This window comes from Pleurodeles waltl, chromosome 3_1, assembly GCF_031143425.1.
Source record: "Pleurodeles waltl isolate 20211129_DDA chromosome 3_1, aPleWal1.hap1.20221129, whole genome shotgun sequence".
Taxonomy (NCBI): Eukaryota; Metazoa; Chordata; class Amphibia; order Caudata; family Salamandridae; genus Pleurodeles; species Pleurodeles waltl.
In genome coordinates, this window is record NC_090440.1 from 1,335,259,552 (window position 1) to 1,335,276,564 (window position 17,013).

At 43.0% G+C, this 17,013-nt stretch overlaps 1 protein-coding gene across 5 annotated transcripts in view; it reads left to right on the forward strand.

Moving 5' to 3' along the window:
* Positions 1–17,013, forward strand: part of RNF214 (ring finger protein 214) — a 190,558-nt gene that overhangs the window by 24,673 nt on the left and 148,872 nt on the right. For all 5 annotated transcript variants that reach the window (XM_069224711.1, XM_069224709.1, XM_069224713.1 and 2 more), the window contains exons 2-5: positions 10,919–11,038; positions 11,981–12,431; positions 13,170–13,229; positions 13,561–13,701. In XM_069224711.1, coding sequence (XP_069080812.1) covers positions 10,929–11,038; positions 11,981–12,431; positions 13,170–13,229; positions 13,561–13,701 — 762 coding nt within the window. In that variant the 5' untranslated portion in view covers positions 10,919–10,928. The remainder of the gene's footprint in view (positions 1–10,918; positions 11,039–11,980; positions 12,432–13,169; positions 13,230–13,560; positions 13,702–17,013) is intronic.

Consider the following 17,013-nt stretch of genomic DNA (forward strand, 5'->3'; position numbering starts at 1 on the left):
TTGGCCAAGGAGGGTATGGTACTCCGACCTTCTCCAACTCTCACTGTGCCCTCCGCTCCGTCTCCCTCTCAGGGCAGACCTCCTCTCGCAGTCGCAGGGGCAGGTTTTACACCCCAACCTCCAGAGTCTGCACCTACATGCTTGGAGATTGAACGGGGCAACCTGAGTTCCTTCTCTCTCCCGCCTGATGTAGTGGATGTTATCTTAGCGGCCAGGCGACACTCCACTAAATCTATCTACGCTAATAGGTGGTCTAAATTTGTTATGTGGTGTGGAGAGAGACAGATTGATCCCTTACATGCTCATCTGTCACATGTTTTGTCTTTTGCACTGTCTCTAGCGCAGAAAGGTTGTGCAGTAGCTACCATTAAGGGTTATTTGTCGGCCTTGTCAGCCTTCATTTGTCTTCCAGACCAACCATCGTTATTTAAATCCCCTATTGTTCTCAGATTCTTGAAAGGTCTTCTGAATCAATATCCTCCAAAACCATTCGTTATGCCTCAATGGGATTTGTCCTTGGTCCTGACTTTCCTTATGGGGTCCCCTTTTGAGCCTATGCATTCTTGCCCCTTAAGATATTTGGTTATTAAAACAGTATTCCTGGTAGCTATAACATCTGCAAGGAGAGTGAGTGAGTTGCAGGCCTTATCGGTTAAACCCCCTTATATAACGTTTTATGGGGATAAGGTGGTGTTGAGGACCAAGGCTGCTTTCCTTCCGAAGGTTGTTTCACCCTTCCATTTGGCTCAGACAATCACTTTGTCCACGTTTTATCCTCCGCCTCATCCTTCAAAGGAGGAAGAAAGACTACATCGCCTGGACCCAAAAAGGGCGTTGAGCTTCTATATCGACAGAATGAAGGATATCAGGCTGGAGGATCAGCTGTTTGTCGGATACGTGGGCAAGAGGAGAGGAAAGGCAGTCCACAAGAGAACACTCTCCAGGTGGGTTGTTCTTTGCATTAAAATCTGTTACTCTTTGGCAAAGAAGGATCCGCCTGAGGGCATTAGAGCTCACTCCACCAGAGCTAAGTCGGCCTCTTCGGCCTTGGCCAGGGGTGTTCCTGTGGTTGACATCTGCAAGGCCGCAACTTGGTCGTCCCTTCACACTTTTGTGAAACATTACTGTTTGGACTCTGAGGTCAGAAGGGACGGTCATTTTGCACGGTCAGTGCTGCAGGATTTCTTGGTTTGACCATTTAGGCACCCACCGCCGGGCGTGGTACTGCTTTGGGACTCTATTCATCAGGTGAGGAATCCACAGGTAGTTGTATCCATCAGAAGAACGAGTTACTTACCTTCGGTAGCGACTTTTCTGGTGGATACATTAGCTACCTGTGGATTCCTCACGGTCCCACCCGCCTCCCCGTTGCCTTTTTGGTCTCTCCAAGCAATCCTTGAGTGTGCTCCTTTTGGTCTTCAAAGTTGCAATACATTTTGCATGTATGATATTTGTATATATGTGTATATTTATATATAAATCTATATATATATTGGGTATATACATGATTCGTATGTATAAATATATTTATTTGTTTAAAAAAAATAAAAAAAAATAAAAAGGTTATATTAAATCTACAGCTATTTTATTGCAATGTTGTGTGATTTACAATATTAAGAGATGTTGCTTTGCTCTTTCATTGCATTGGGTTATTATTATTATTCTCATGCACGTAAAAAATGTTGGTACTGTCATCGGCACGTCGGCGAGGACTTCTTATTGCCTGTATGACGTCAGACGGCGTCGCGTGGGCTAGAGTGACGTCCTCGTCGACGTGCAGAGACTAGTAAGAAGATTTCCGTCAAATGCTGGCGCCATGGGAGTATTCATCAGGTGAGGAATCCACAGGTAGCTAATGTATCCACCAGAAAAGTCGCTACCGAAGGTAAGTAACTCGTTCATACAGTACTTAAAGACTATTGTGATACAAAATATTTTCCTGCAATTTATGTGCCCTTGAAATAAGGATTCTTGCTCAGATCCTTAAGCAAAGGGACTTCTGGCAACACCAGGTCATATTTGGAGAAATAGTATTGAAAACTTCACCTATTATAAAATACGCTCAATAAAATACTACAAGAAATGCCTTAAGTCAATGGAATATGAAGGTATGTGATGCCGCCTGACACAGAAGCATGTAATTGTGTGCAAACATTACCGTCCTCAGCATTCATAGTGTTAATATATTCATTCAGTAACCTAAAATATACATCTGCAGAATAATCTTCCCTTGACTCACCTATTTGTAAAACTTTCTTATCTAACATATAGAGGCTATTAGCTTTAGGACTTCATGTTTGCAGGGAAACACAAGGTTGTAGGGGAAAATTCTGCTTTTTTACAACACCACTAATACTGCAAGGAATTAAAGCAATAAGGCACCTACTATTTACCTACATCTACCTCTTTAATTTGGCTCCATTACTTCTCCAAAATCAGATCTACTACCTATTTAAATGCAGTAGAATTATCTATTCGTTGGTTTCACTGATGCAAACAAAGTTCAAATGTTCATCAGTAACACATATGCAAATCTTCTTGAGACTTCCCTAGCCCTACTCCATGTTCTTCTAAACGACAACCCTTTCTCTTCTTGTACTTGGGCCTAGGTATTCTTCTCAATTCCCTATCAGAGTTTTTCTTTCTTTCTTACTTTGTTCCATTCATTAGAAAACATGAAAGCACAATACAATGCATTGCAGTACCCTAAAATCTTTATACAAATAAACACTACGACCTTATTTACTTTGTATCAATACAAAAAGTTTGACCAATCCTCCAAGGTCTGGGTATGGGCACTAGGAATTAAACTCTAGGGTCTAACTAATCTAGAATATGGTTCCAGTTCTCACTTTCAGAAAGAGAACCATCCACATTGCTACCATCTGATCCAGGAAGCCCAAAAGATTTATTACAAATTCAAAACCAAACTTAAGAAAATGAGTCTCAAAAACTTGAAATACAAGAACAAGATCACTAAAGGTGAGTTAAAGCATCTAACATAATTGAAACACACCAGCATTAAACAGACCAGGGCTTCAGTAGCAACAGTACAGAAAATAAGGAATAACACTTGGTGCTCCGAGTTCAAGCTTTGATTCTCCTGCTTAACCATTGAACCAATAATTGTCTAACTACTCCAGTAAGCTACAGGAAACCCTAAAATGATCTGGCTTGAAATATTGGAAAAGAAGCAGTGTCAGCACCGCAGAAAACCTCAGCAAAAGCTTCAGCAAGTGAGATGTGTGTAGCATAAAGCCACATCAGCCAAGCAAAAAGAAACACAGGTCTGTACCTCTCTAAGGGCCAGATGTATCAAACTTGCATTTTGCATTCCCTAAATAGGTTTAAGTTTAAGAAATCGCTATTTAGTGAATGTAAAATGCTATGTAACAAAATGGCGATTTCTTAATAGCAAGTTCTTAAAATTTGCAATCACTATTAGGGATTGTGACTCCATTCACTCCTATAGGCCTGAAGGCCCCTAGGTGCGAATGGTTTTGCATTTCCTAATTTGGAATTTCCTTTTAGGAATTTGCAAATTAGGAAAGGCAAAACCAAGGTTATTAAGGGCCTAAGCCCCTCTTTGATGCACCCCACAAAAGAATTGTGCACATGTAAAGCGCACACATGCCCTATGAAGTATTTTAATGCATTTTTTTAAAAAATTGCACATGGTTACCACAAATTTGGAGTTGGTGGTAATAGCATTTCCTAAATGCACTGTTCACATTTAGGAAATACTTGTTACATGTACATATGGAATCGAAAATAGGAATTCCCTTTATGCGATTTAGGAAATCGCAAATTGTGATTCCCTAGAACGGGACTGCAATGACGTTCATACATTGTGAAAGGCTATTTTGTATTCGCAAACTGTGTAATTTTCCGATTAGCCTCATTTGTGAATGTATAATCCTTTGATATATCTGGCCCCATATCTTTAAGTGTCCACTTTATCAAAAGGCAGAAAGGGTCTGAATCTCTGACTACCTAAAACACTCTTATCCCCTCAAACTTCAGCTAGTTAACGCAACTTCCAGTAATTTCCCATTGTGCATGGACAGTCGTGAATGGTATCCTTTAATTAGGCTTCCATCTCATGGTTTAGCCACCAGGAGACCTTCGATCTTTCTTGTCTTCAGGAATCCAGAGGGGAGTTGTCCTTCACAACCTGTTGTTAACACTCCCACCCTTGGCAACCTGTCTCCTTATGCCGCCCTTATCTACAACTGAAAATAAGCTTTTCATTAGAAAAAGATTTCTGTTGATGCTCCTGCAAGCAAAGAAATACACAGCTAGAGTAAATCTTTCACATTGAAGATTAAACACAAAGAGCATTTTCAGGCCTCATCTCCAGCTAACTAAGTTTAGACCTTAATGCACATTCAAATACATGGTTATACATGTATTTCCCACAAGTAAAATAATTCAGGAATAACTATGAAAATGTCGATTAACTAGAAAATCATAATATTCATTCATGGAATAATACTGCACATGATCTTCCTACATGTCTACTTATAAATGCGTCTCAGTTCATGACTCCAGTTTCTTCGCTTACCTGAATACATTTAAGGCCTTCGCTGCCAGGCCTTTTCCCCTCGGGTGGCAGGCCTTTTTTTAGCTATTTGGGGCAGTTTGCGCTTAGGCCCTCATAACTTTTGTCCACATAAGCTACCCACGCCAAATTTGCATCCTTTTTTTTCCCAACATCCTAGGGATTTTAGAGGTACCCAGGCTTTGTGGGTTCCCCTGAAGGAGACCAAGAAATTTGCCAAAATATAGCGAAACTATCGTTTTTTTTTTTTAAATGGGAAAAAAGAGCTGCAGAAGAAGGCTTGTGTTTTTCCCCTGAAAATGGCATCAACAAAGGGTTTGTGGTGCTAAAATAACCATCTTCCTACCTTCCAGGAACAGCTAGACTTGCATCAGAAAACCACATTTTGCAACACAATTTTGACATTTTACTGGGACATACCCCATTTTTACTATTTTTGTGCTTTTAGCCTCCTTCCAGTTAGTGACAGAAATGGGTGTGAAACCAATGCTGGATCCCGTAAAGCTAAATATTTCTGAAAAGTAGACACAATTCTGAATTCACCAAGGGGTCATTTGTGTAGATCCTAGAAGGTTTTCCTACAGAAAATAACAGCTCAAATAAATCCGTATTGAAATTGAGGTTAAAAAAAACCCCACCCATTTGTCTTCACGTTTTACTCTGTAACTTTTTACTGCGATGTCAGATTTTTTAAAGCAATATACCGTTACGTCTGCTGGACTCTTCTGGTTGCGGGGATATAGAGGTTCATCAAGAACCCTAGGTACCCAGAGCCAATAAATGAGCTGCACCTTGCAATGGGTTTTCATTTTATACTGGGTATACAGCAATTCATTTGGGGAAATATAAAGAGTGAAAAATAGGTATCAGGAAAACCTTTATATTTCCAAAATGGGCACAAGATAAGGTGTTGAGAAGCAGTGGTTTTTTGCGCATCTCTGAATTCTGGGGACCCCATACTAGCATGTGAATTACAGGGCATTTTTCAAATAGATGTCTTTTTTGCACACTGTCTTACATTTGGAAGGAAAAAATGTAGAGAAACACAATGGGCAATAACACTTGTTCTGCTATTCTGTGTTCCCCCAAGTCTCCCGATAAAAATGGTACCTCACTTGCGTGGTTAGGCCTAATGCCTATGACAGGAAACGCAACATGGACACATCACATTTTTACATTGAAATCTGATGTGTTTTTTGCAAAGTGCCTAGCGGTGGATTTTGGCGTCTAACTCAGCCGGCACCTAGGGAAACCTACCAAACCTGTGCATTTTTAAAAACTAGACACCTGGTGGAATCCAAGATCGGGTGACTTGTGGGGCTCTCACCAGGTTCTGTTACCCAGAATCCTTTGCAAACCTCAAAATGTGGCCCAAAAACACATTTTCCTCACATTTTGGTGACTGAAAGTTCTGGAATCTGACAGGAGCCACAAATTTCCTTCCACCCAGCTTTCCCCCAAGTCTCCCGATAAAAATGATACCTCACTTGTGTGAGTGGCCCAGATGCCTGCAACAGAAAAAGACCAAAAACCTGTAGAGATTGAGGGGATAGCACAGCGAGTTGATAAGCACATATTTTTCTTTTATACATCTGCAGGCTGACTCTGCTTTGGGGACCCACACAAGTGAGGTATCATTTTTCTTGGGAGACTGAGGGGAACGCTGAGTGGCAGGAAATTTGTGCCGGAGCGGTGATCCTACAAAGAAAAGTGAGGAAAATATGCTTTTTTAAGCAAATTTTGAGATTTGCAGAGGAGTCTGGGTAAGAAAATGTTGGGGGATCCACGCAATCCACACCTCCCTGGACTCCTTGGGGTGTCTAGTTTCAAATAAAAGTCTGGATTTGGTAGGTTTCTCTAGATGAAGGCCGCACCTGGGACCAAAAACGTAGGTGACACCCCCTACCCCGCAACACAGGTAGTTTTGTAACAGATCATTTTGATGTGTCCACGTACTTCTGTGATGTTCCAAATACTAAAATTGTGAAAAGAAACTCACTTAGGTTATGTTAAAAAGACCCCTCGCCCACCAACCAAGTTGGTGGCATGCTTCATCATCGGGGTCTCACCCGAGACATCTAGCGTGTCACTAGTGTGCCTCAATGCCTGATTACAGCAGAGCACGTTTTGTCATTTTAACCAATAATACTGGTTGGATTTGGCACAAGGGTGAGTGATGCTTCAGTAGACCAAATTTTATTAACAAGAGATTTCACAAAAATGTAGTGCACTGTTAATAACAGAAAGGCCAAAAAACTGAACCAATGACTCGCAGCTCATGAGCTCTAAAGCCAACAGCTTTACAGTCCATTCACACACCTTTCGTACATGGCATGCACAAGGCCATTCATGCCACCAGCCACGGGTACAGCACATTACAACACTTGCATCGACAGACAGCGCCGCTCAAGGGCCCGTCACTTTCATACGCCCACATGCCTGATACAGCAATCACACCAACTGATGGGAGTGTGTGGACTGGCGTTTGTCTGGCACCGCCAGCCAAGCGCCACTCCACGCACACCGCCTGCCAGGCGCCACTTCACGCACATCCCCCAGCCAGGCGCCACTTCACACACACTGCCAGCCAAGTGCCACCCCATGCACACTGCCATCCCTTTTTTTGTGTGTTTTTAAACAACAAAGAAACCACTAACTAATTATAAGTACAAAACTATAAACACAAAAGCTCTAACTGAATACATGACAGTAATGCCAACAGTGAAACTGAACATATGGAAATATAAAGTGGCAGTTTACGCTCACGGTAGTTCCCAGTAATTCTTCTGTGTGTGGTAACTCCTGAAACAGCCTGCCACACACAGCCCAGGCTTTGAAGGACAGTCCGGGCAGTACATCCGGCTTTCCCTTCGGATACCTCTTCGGGCACAAACTCTACATTTCTTAGCGGGAAAGTCTTTTTTGGGAGTGGGAGGAATCTGATCAGGAAAGTGGCGATCTTTCAATCTGGCCACATCCTCCACAACTGCTACTCTAGGAACCCTTGCATGATCCACCATTACAAGGCTCTCTATCACTGACTCCTGAAATTTAACAAATTTCATCCTTGACTCGGCGGAACAATCCTTAAACACAATAAAAGCATTAAAAGTTGCCAGGTTGAACAAATGGACAGCCAACTTTTTATACCACACGTAAGACTTACGAACATCAGTGTAGGGTTCCAACCTCTGATCTACTCTATCAACACCACCCATGTGCTTATTGTAATCTGAAATGCACACAGGTTTGCGCACTTCAGCAACTTGATCCCAAACAGCCACAGGTGGAGTACTCTCATCATGGATGGTAGTTAGCATGTACACATCCCTCCTGTCTACAAATTTCAGAGCTAGTAGCTCATCATTCCGCAAGGCACTGCACTGTCCCCTCTCAAGTTTTTTTTTACAGACAAGCTCCCTTGGATAGTCTTTCCGGTTAGAGCGGATTGTGCCACAAGCAACAGTGTCCACTCTGGACAGCTCCTTGAACAACTGAACTCCAGTGTAGAAGTTATCTACATACAAATGGTGGCCTTTGTTAAACAGTCGTCTACCAAGTTCCCACACAATTTTCTCGCTAACTCCAAAAGTGGGCGGACAGCCCTGGGGGGTCAATACTGGAATCCCTACCAGTGTAGACCTGGAAATTATTAACATATCCTGTACTACTTTCAGACAGCATATACAGTTTAATTCCATACTGTGCTCTCTTGCTGGGAATGTACTGCCTAAAAACCAAAAGACCCTTGAACAGGACCAAAGACTCGTCCACACTTATTTCTTTGCCTGGCACATAGACCTCTGAAAACGGATCTACAAAATGATCAAGGACAGGCCTAATCTTAAAAAGACGGTCACAATCGGGGTGATTTCGTGGCAAGGCTAAAGCATTGTCAACAAAATGGAGCATCCGAAGAAGAAACAAATACCGATAACGAGTCTTTGTTGCGGGAAATATAGCCATTGCCATCAAGGGACTAGTAGACCAATAAGAAGCCAGTGACTGCTTCCTTATCAACCCCATCAAAAAAAGTCAACTCAAGAACTTTTTCATCTCTTCCAAATTTGTGGGAATCCAATGGGTAGCTCTAGACTGAGGCCTAAGTCTGGCAGCGTTGTCCCTCAAATACTGCTCCGCATACAAAATAGTCTGCTCGACAATCTCTTCCAAAAATACATCGTCCATAAACAAGTCAAAGAAATTGACAGTAAAAAAGTTTTCTGTATTTACTCTACACCCTGGGAGGACTAGTAAAGGCAGGCAACTGTGGCTGCTCCATGTTTGAGGCAACCCAGGTGTCAGGTCTTCCAGTGGGAAGCCCTTCAGCCGCTGGCTGCTGCACCATTGGCACATCAATGTCCTCCTTGAAAAGAGGCCCTTCATCTGCACTGAGAGTGGCTTCCTCATCAGAAGACTCCTCTTGGACAGAAATCTCACTGCCAGAATCCCTCTCTTCCTCCTCTGCCTCAGATGCAGAGTCTGTCTCATAATCATGGTCAGAAGATGACTCAAAAAGCATGCCAAAAACCTGCTGAGCAATCACTCTGCGGCTAGCCATGATCCTTTCTAAGAAGTGTAACATGACAAATGCGCCAACAACAACCAGCACTGTCTAAAATAAGTAATAAACAAAGTGTGGCTTTATTACAAAGAGTTATGTACTCAAAAAATATACCACTCACTTGCCTGAAAAAGCTAAACTCACCAGCCACTAATCTGCACAGACTCGGCAATCACCAATGATATCTCACTAAAAAGAAAAGCATATTAGACATAAGACAACACAAATATTGTGCACAAATTTAAGGACAATTTCACACACAATCCTGCATTTAGTACACCACCTACAAACATGTCATTCATGCATGGCAACAATACTCCTTTGGAGTAAATTTACTTACCTAAAACATGCAACTACGCAAACCACAGGTCAACCACTGCCAAAACGAGCCACAACAAAAGAAGCAAAAGCTTTGAACTAGAACAAAAAAGAGAAATGAACTGTTATTATCACAAATGCAAATCCTTCGCCAGTTGAGAAACACCCGCCACCAAACAGTTAAAAATTTCCCTGGTATCTAGTGGTCTCTAGGGCAGATAGGGCAAAAAAAAAAAACTAGGCCGAAACGGAGTAACATATTATGCCCCCTTGGGGGAGCAGCCCTTGCCCAAGGGACCGCCCGCACAAAAAATACACCCACAAAAAGAAAATCCCTGGTGCCTAGTGGATTCTGCCCCCATGGGCCAAAAAAAAAGAAAAAGGCCAATATGCCCCCTTTTGAGGGGGGGTGGCCCTTGCCCAAGGGGCCGCCTCCCCACACACAAAAAAAAACACAACAGCCGCACAACCCTGGTGCCATCATGGCTTCTACTCCCCCACCCCAGGGGCAGAGCGGCTAAAAAATAATGAGCCGATCTGCCCCCGTGGGGGGGGGGGGGCAAAAATGGCGTAAAATATTATGCCCCCCACACAAAAAACTCAAACACACAAACATTATCCCTGGTGCCTAGTGGATTCTGCCCCCTTTGGAGCAGATGGGCCAAAGAAACAAGGCCGATCTGCCCCCAAGGAGGGCAGAACTGCCTAAAAGTGTTTCTCCCCCTTTGGGGGGTGACTGTTGCACAAGGGGACCCCCCACCACACAAAAAAATAGCAACACATCCCTGGTGCCATTGTGGCTTCTACCCCCCTGGGGGCAGATCGGCTAAAAAATAATGAGCCGATCTGCCCCCGGGGTGCCAGAAACGGCGTAGAAGAACTCACACAAACAAAATCCATGGTGCCTAGTGGGCATTCCTGCTGCCCGATCGCATCGCAATGCTAAAAGAGGCATTGAGGGAAAGGAAAACCCTTTCCTTTCCCCCGATGCCTCTTTTGAAGCAATCCCCCCTCGGCCGGAGGAGAAACTTACCTCCTCTTCCCACGACGCAGCGCGTCTGGCGGCCTCAAATGATGTCACTGCGCGATTGTGCGCTGACGTCATTAGAAGGGGGGGTGGCGGCAGTGGAAGGGAAAGCGACTCCCCTTCCAGCCCTGACTGGGGGGAGAGGGAGGCCCTAGGGGGGAGCGCCAGTACTTCCCCTGAAGGCCGGGTGTAGGACGTAACGGTTACGTGCTAGGCACCCGAGTGGTGCTCCCCAGGACGTAACCGTTACGTCTGAGGCAACCGAGGGTTTAAAAACACATTATATATCTTCTCAAGTGTATTTCAGCTCTCCTTGAAAGCATAATGGTACAGCCAAGTTATGCGCTCTCAAATGCGAATTTTTTTTTTTTTTTTTTTTTTTCTTCTCCTGGACACATTTGTTCATGACTTTCAATATGTATTCGTTTCTTTCTACTGTTGCCTGCAGAAGCTGTGCTATGGAGGTTGAAGAGAAGCGGGTTCTTACACCGTCTGAAGTAATTCCCCTCACCATAGAAGCACACACGCAGATGACTCTTGAAGATCAGCTGATGAATCCTCAAACACAGTAAGAATTGCATACATAAAACATGTCATAACTACATTATCAGAAAATGTTGTTAGCCTCCAGACGTACAAGGGTTTCTTATTTCTATATACTCGGGCATAGTCTGAGTCCTCATCTTTTTTTATTGTCATTCCGTGCACGGCACAGATGAAACTGCCTTTGACACATTTGTGCAAGATGTTACTTGTAGGAGGTTTTACATTAAATATAGTCATCCTCCTATGTTTCACAATTAGATATGGGCTATTTACCTGAATATATACCTGCCAGACACCCCTTTCTCATTACTTCTATTATTTTGAGAATATGTAGATTATCAACTACCAAATCCGTACAGAGTGAGCCATGGGCCCCTCAGGACATAGACCACATCCATGGAGTAATGGGCTGCCTTTTGGCGCACTTGTTGTTGGTTGATAGCATCCTGAATCACAATCTCCAGAAAGACATTAAGTACAACCATGGTCAACTCACAGATGAGGCTGAAGATGTTCTAGACTCCTCCAATGTGTGCTAGGTAGCAAACAGCAGGCTTGGTGATACCCTGGATTTTGTCCGGAAGCACTTTTCTCTGTCTCTCGGCACCTCCTTTGCCGAAACCCTTTCCTCCCTTGCCACCTCCAGGCATAGTATTCTCTTGTTCAGAACAGAAATAGAAATATTTTTTTTCCTCCTAACGTTGATAAGGGGTATGACCAGAGTAGGAGAGAAGGAGGATTCATGGTGGAAGGAATGTACTTTCTTTTTCTAATCCATTTGTTTTCAATATTTATTATGTCTGTTTAATACATGAATATATTAAAAATCTTTCTTTCTTGTTCAACATGTTACCTTTCCGTAGGAAGCGTTTTTTTGTTCTGATTTCCAAGAATGCTTTAATGGCGTGCGCTACAATTTTCAGTGAAGTAATATGTTTTGATGGTGTGTATGCCCTCGTTGCAGAAAATCAAGTGATGCTGCTGAAGAAGAATACCACAATTCCATCCATTCATTTGATGATCAGGAAGTGTCCCAGCCTACTTTAGAGCAGGGCTCAACAAATCTTCTGGACCTAGATGGTGGCAAGAGCAACAATGCATCGGTGCAGACTGACTTTGATGAGACTGCTTTCGATGAGCTCGTAGACGGGGGGGAATGTACGGAAGAGGTGCCTGGAGATTGCCTTGATGATGAGACCTATTACTCAATACCAGATGAGTTCAGTGAGGCGATGGTACCCAACAGTGGGCTTATTGGGCAACTGCCCTTCATTGGCCCCATGGACTTATACAGACAGGCATTTGGCCATGACCCTTCGCCCTTGTACTTCCCGGTGGGTAAACAGATTACAGTAGGAGGTGCCCAGGCTGGAGACTGGATAGAGCTGAAAACCTGTCACAGCATCTCCATCCAGGTTGAGTGTTACTCAGATTCCTGCTTATTTGCCTCCATGCAGACTAGCCAGCTCAGCTCTGTGTGTGCCGTCCCCAGTACTCTCTTCATGCAAGCTACCTTCGGTCTCATCACCTTGTCTTCTTTCTGCCCTTGTACCTTATGCCTGTCTGTCTCAATGCTTACTTTGTGCCAAAGTAGTGCTTTGTGATTTGCTCTTGCTCTGCCCCTGTGCATTCTTGCTTGCTTCATCTATTTAGCTGCTCTTTGCATTTCGCCATCTGCTCTGTATGCCCACCTGTATGCCTCTGTTTTCTTCCTTTCTCTCCTCCCACATAACGTCCTTTGACTGGAAGATCGCCTGTGTTTTTTTCTCAGCATGTCTCTGTATCTAGTAATTTTGACCTTTTCCAAGTACGCTATTTTGGGGGTTTCTGTGTCAAGTACATTTATTATAGGCCCACTGAAAAGAAGGTGAGCTCCACCATACATTAGACACTGTCACAATTAACTGAGGTCTTCAAAGTACTTCAGTCTCATTCACCTCACACTGAGATTAAGCTGAGTTCTCCTGTAGGAGATGCAGGCCTATTCTGCACTGACTGACAGAATAAGAACTTTCCTAGTTGCCGCTTATGTTCCACATTCCCTGATGCCAAGCCAGACTCTTGTACCTTATTCAGTATGTTACTCCTGTGTTGGTGGATCTCATATTTTGTCTGTTTACAGCACTGAATGTTTTTGCTTGTTTTGTTTTCAGACTGATTTTGAGAGTCGAGATTTTAGCATCAATACTGAAGACATTATTGAAAAGAATTTGGTAGGTCTGTTAATTTTGCAAATACTATGTGTTTTGAAATATGCACAATTAAGATGACACCCTTGTGATTTGATTGCCCTAAACAGCCACTACCTGAAAGATTGCACTGTGTAGCTGGTACTTAATCTGGCTGTGTGTTACCTGTTCTCTCTGTGGAATAAAATCATACTTTGCTGCAGACTATGTTGTACCTGCAGTGTGGCAGAGAGAGAATCATTCACTTTAACAGCTTGGTCTGCACTTCATGGTCTTCTACATTGAGGCCATCGGTGATTAATGTTGTCCATTATATAGGGTCCACTTCCTCATTATGTCCCTGTTTTCACTTAAGGAGAAGATGATCTCAGAACGCATGAGATTGAAGGAGAGCTACCAAGAAGTTCTGGACAAGCAGCGACAGGTTGAAAGTCAGCTGCATGTGCAACTGAGGCAGCTGCAGCAGCGGCGCGAGGAAGAAAAGAAGATTCACAAGGTGAGAAGGTGGAAAACTTAAGGGCGGCCCACTGTTATGTCACTTTTGAATGCCTAATTCACTATGCAGTTTCTCACCTGGTAAAGATGTGGCAGACTGGTGGTGCCAGGGGTCCTCGGTCACTTCATTTTTGGCATGACTACTTCACCATAGCATACATGTTGAAGCTGCGGTTCAGAGAGGTCAAGATCTGGTATTAAAGTTGTTGGTAATCAAGTGCACATAGGTCAAGAAGGCATTTTGGATTTTTTTATGGGGCTTCTATGTCACATTGACGTCATTTGAGCCATGAAAAATAAGTGCACTGCTCCAAAAAAGTGGAGGGTATTTAGAAACCTCTCACAGGCACACACTCATACAGAAGCAGTGGCTCTCATGGATCATCATCGGGCTCTGCTCCACGTCCGAGTGGCACTGCAGTATCTGACGGGGTCCTACATGGGGCCATCTAGCCATTAAAAATCGTATGTATCTCAGTACCAAAAATCTTAGGTTACTAACAAACAACTGGAGCGACACAAAATAAAATTGGCTCTCCTCAATGTAAGAGAATGTTTTAATAAACGAGCGAGGACCCAGTTGACTTATTATAGTGGTTGAAGTCATTGTGCTTCACCCTTTTGAGTATGTAAAGTGTGGGATCATTATTTCCCCCTCACTTTTCCTGTGTTTTCACCCTTGACCGGGTCCTCGCTCGTTTATTAAAACATTCTCTTACATTGAGGAGGCACCCGAGCCAATTTTATTTTGTATCGCTCCAGTTAGTAACCTAAGATTTTTGGTACTGAGATACATACAATTTTTAATGGCTTGATGGTCCCATGTTGGACCCCGTCAGACATTGCAGTGCCAGTTTGACGTGGCGCAGAGCCCGATGATGATGCATGAGGCCCACTGCTTCTGTATGAGTGTGTGCCTGTGAAGGTGTCTGAATACCCTCCACTTTTTGGAACAGTGCACTCATTATGTTTCATACTGTATATTGGGAGAACATGCACTGGACCAGTCAATCTCCCAGTCCTCCTCTCCTTTTTTTCATTCGTCATTTGAGTCATACCAGTCTTAGGAAAGGGTATATGTTACTGTTGGTCTATAGCACCCTTGACCTCTGATGCAAATATCTGCATTTCCTTTCGGTGTCTGCAGAGGAAACATTGGTTTGGGTATATCAACTATTTCCTCTTCCTATGCAAAGACAAACGTCTTGTGCTCCTGTCCTGCTATGGGATGGACACAAATTACATACGATGTCCTTCTCATTCGCCGAATGATAGCCACATGTCCATGAAGAGCTGCTCATACAGTCCTTCTAGGAGCTGTTTTTAAGCAGAGTTCTTCTGAGTCTTTTGCTCGGTCACACTCTTCTGGCTTCACTCACATGATTAAAATGTTTCATTTGGTTGCAAGATACTAATTGCTACACAGTTCATGCAGACTTTTAAACACATAAATTATAGTTTCAAAGATCTGGAATTGTGCGATTTCACGTGTTTCTAATGCCTTTGGTGGAGTAATCTCATCAATGTCCATAAGCAGATATACTAGCACACTAATGACAGTCGTGCTCACTGCATTCACAGTTTTACATGTCTCTGAGCCCAATGTTTGGATTTAATGTGCTCGCCATAACATTTCTTGCCTGAAGGGAGCCTCTGCATGTTTCCTCTCTGTAAACTCTTTTCGGTATTATTTCTGACAATATATATTGATTTCCTAAAAATGTTGTCCCATAAAACATATATTTCAGAGTGGCAGTAGCTACTGTGTAGTTATAGTTGTGGTTACCAGAGATAGGATTTCTTTGGATTTTTCACCATTAATAACTTTGCCCCCGTTTGACGAATCTCCACAAAAGTTCCCAGACATATTCCTTTTCCTACATTGGCGGGGGATGGAAAGTTTTTTGTGGTGATTAGTCAAGGGGCTGCAAAGGTAAAAGTGGGCTCCCAAAACGCATTTGACCACCAATGCATTTTTCCTTAAACTTTGTACTCATGCGTAGTAGCCAGATTCCCAGTTGGATTTCCATGAAGTTTGGCAGGATTTTAGGATATGGTTTGCAGATGATCGTTTTGATGTTATAGGTAAGCTGAGTAAGTATTTGCACTATAAGTTATTTAACCTTGGTGATATTTGTTGTCATGGTAGTTTTGTTATAGTTTGCAAAACTATAGCGGTACATAATGATGACAAGGCATTATGTGATTGGCTAATGACAGCCTTCACAAAAGTTAAAGGCAGCCACGTTGTTTTAAGGGCCCTTTCCCTGTGTTACTAGCTGGGGCCTTAGCTATAGGAAGGAATTAGCTATGAGATAATCTTTCTCTTCTTATTACCACTTAATTAAAATGTTAATAGGTAGGGAAAATTATATAAAAGTTTCTATATATTTAAAAAAAAAAAAAACATTGTATGAACTACCTCAGTACTGCCCTAGAAGTACCGCTATACCTTAAAAAAAATAATTGAATATTAAAAATACACTGCACTATATTTTACAAACATAGTACACTGCAGTGTATTTTGTAAGTCACCTCTACAGCAGGCTTTACAGCCCTAAGGCAGGGTGCATTATATTACCTGCGTGGGCATATCTGCAAGAGCAGATATGACCCTGCTATGTCTTTGTCAAATCTTAGACATAGTGACCAGGGAAGCCATTTTAAATACATGTGGTGGACACTGGTCAATACGAGTTCGCCAGCTACATGATGGCTTCACTGAAAATAGGGATGTTTGTTAACAAGCATGTCATATTAATAAACTCACAGATTCCAATTATGGATTTATCAATACATGCACCCAGAGGGCACTATTAGAGGTGTCCTCTGTAAACCTACCAACTGCTGGTCTGCTCACTGTCTGGTTCTAGCCAGCCTGCCACCAACATACACGATTTGACTGCCAGCGGTGAGATCCTTTTCTCTCTGTAAGTCAGAAACAAACCCTGCTCTAGCAGGGGTGTTACACACCCCTCTCGATAGAATGACTTGCAAATCTGCATTCCAAGGCAGGAGGCTCCAAAGAAGCACACCGCCTTTGGTATGCAGATCTGGACTTCCTCAGAGGAAGATGCCACTGGGCCCATCCAGCACCTGGACAGGTGGGAAAATTAGCTATGCAGGAGGCGTGTTGCATTTCCAGGCAGGAAACACACCTAAGGTGACCAGCCTGAAATCCACACAGCCTTAGGAATTCTGCTATCTTGTGTGTGGTGGAATTAGGAATTCTTGGACAGGGTGATGCCTATTCCCCAAATGAAGTGTTCATCTAGGGGGCGTAGAGGCCCCAGGGTTAAGAAGCCCATTAGCT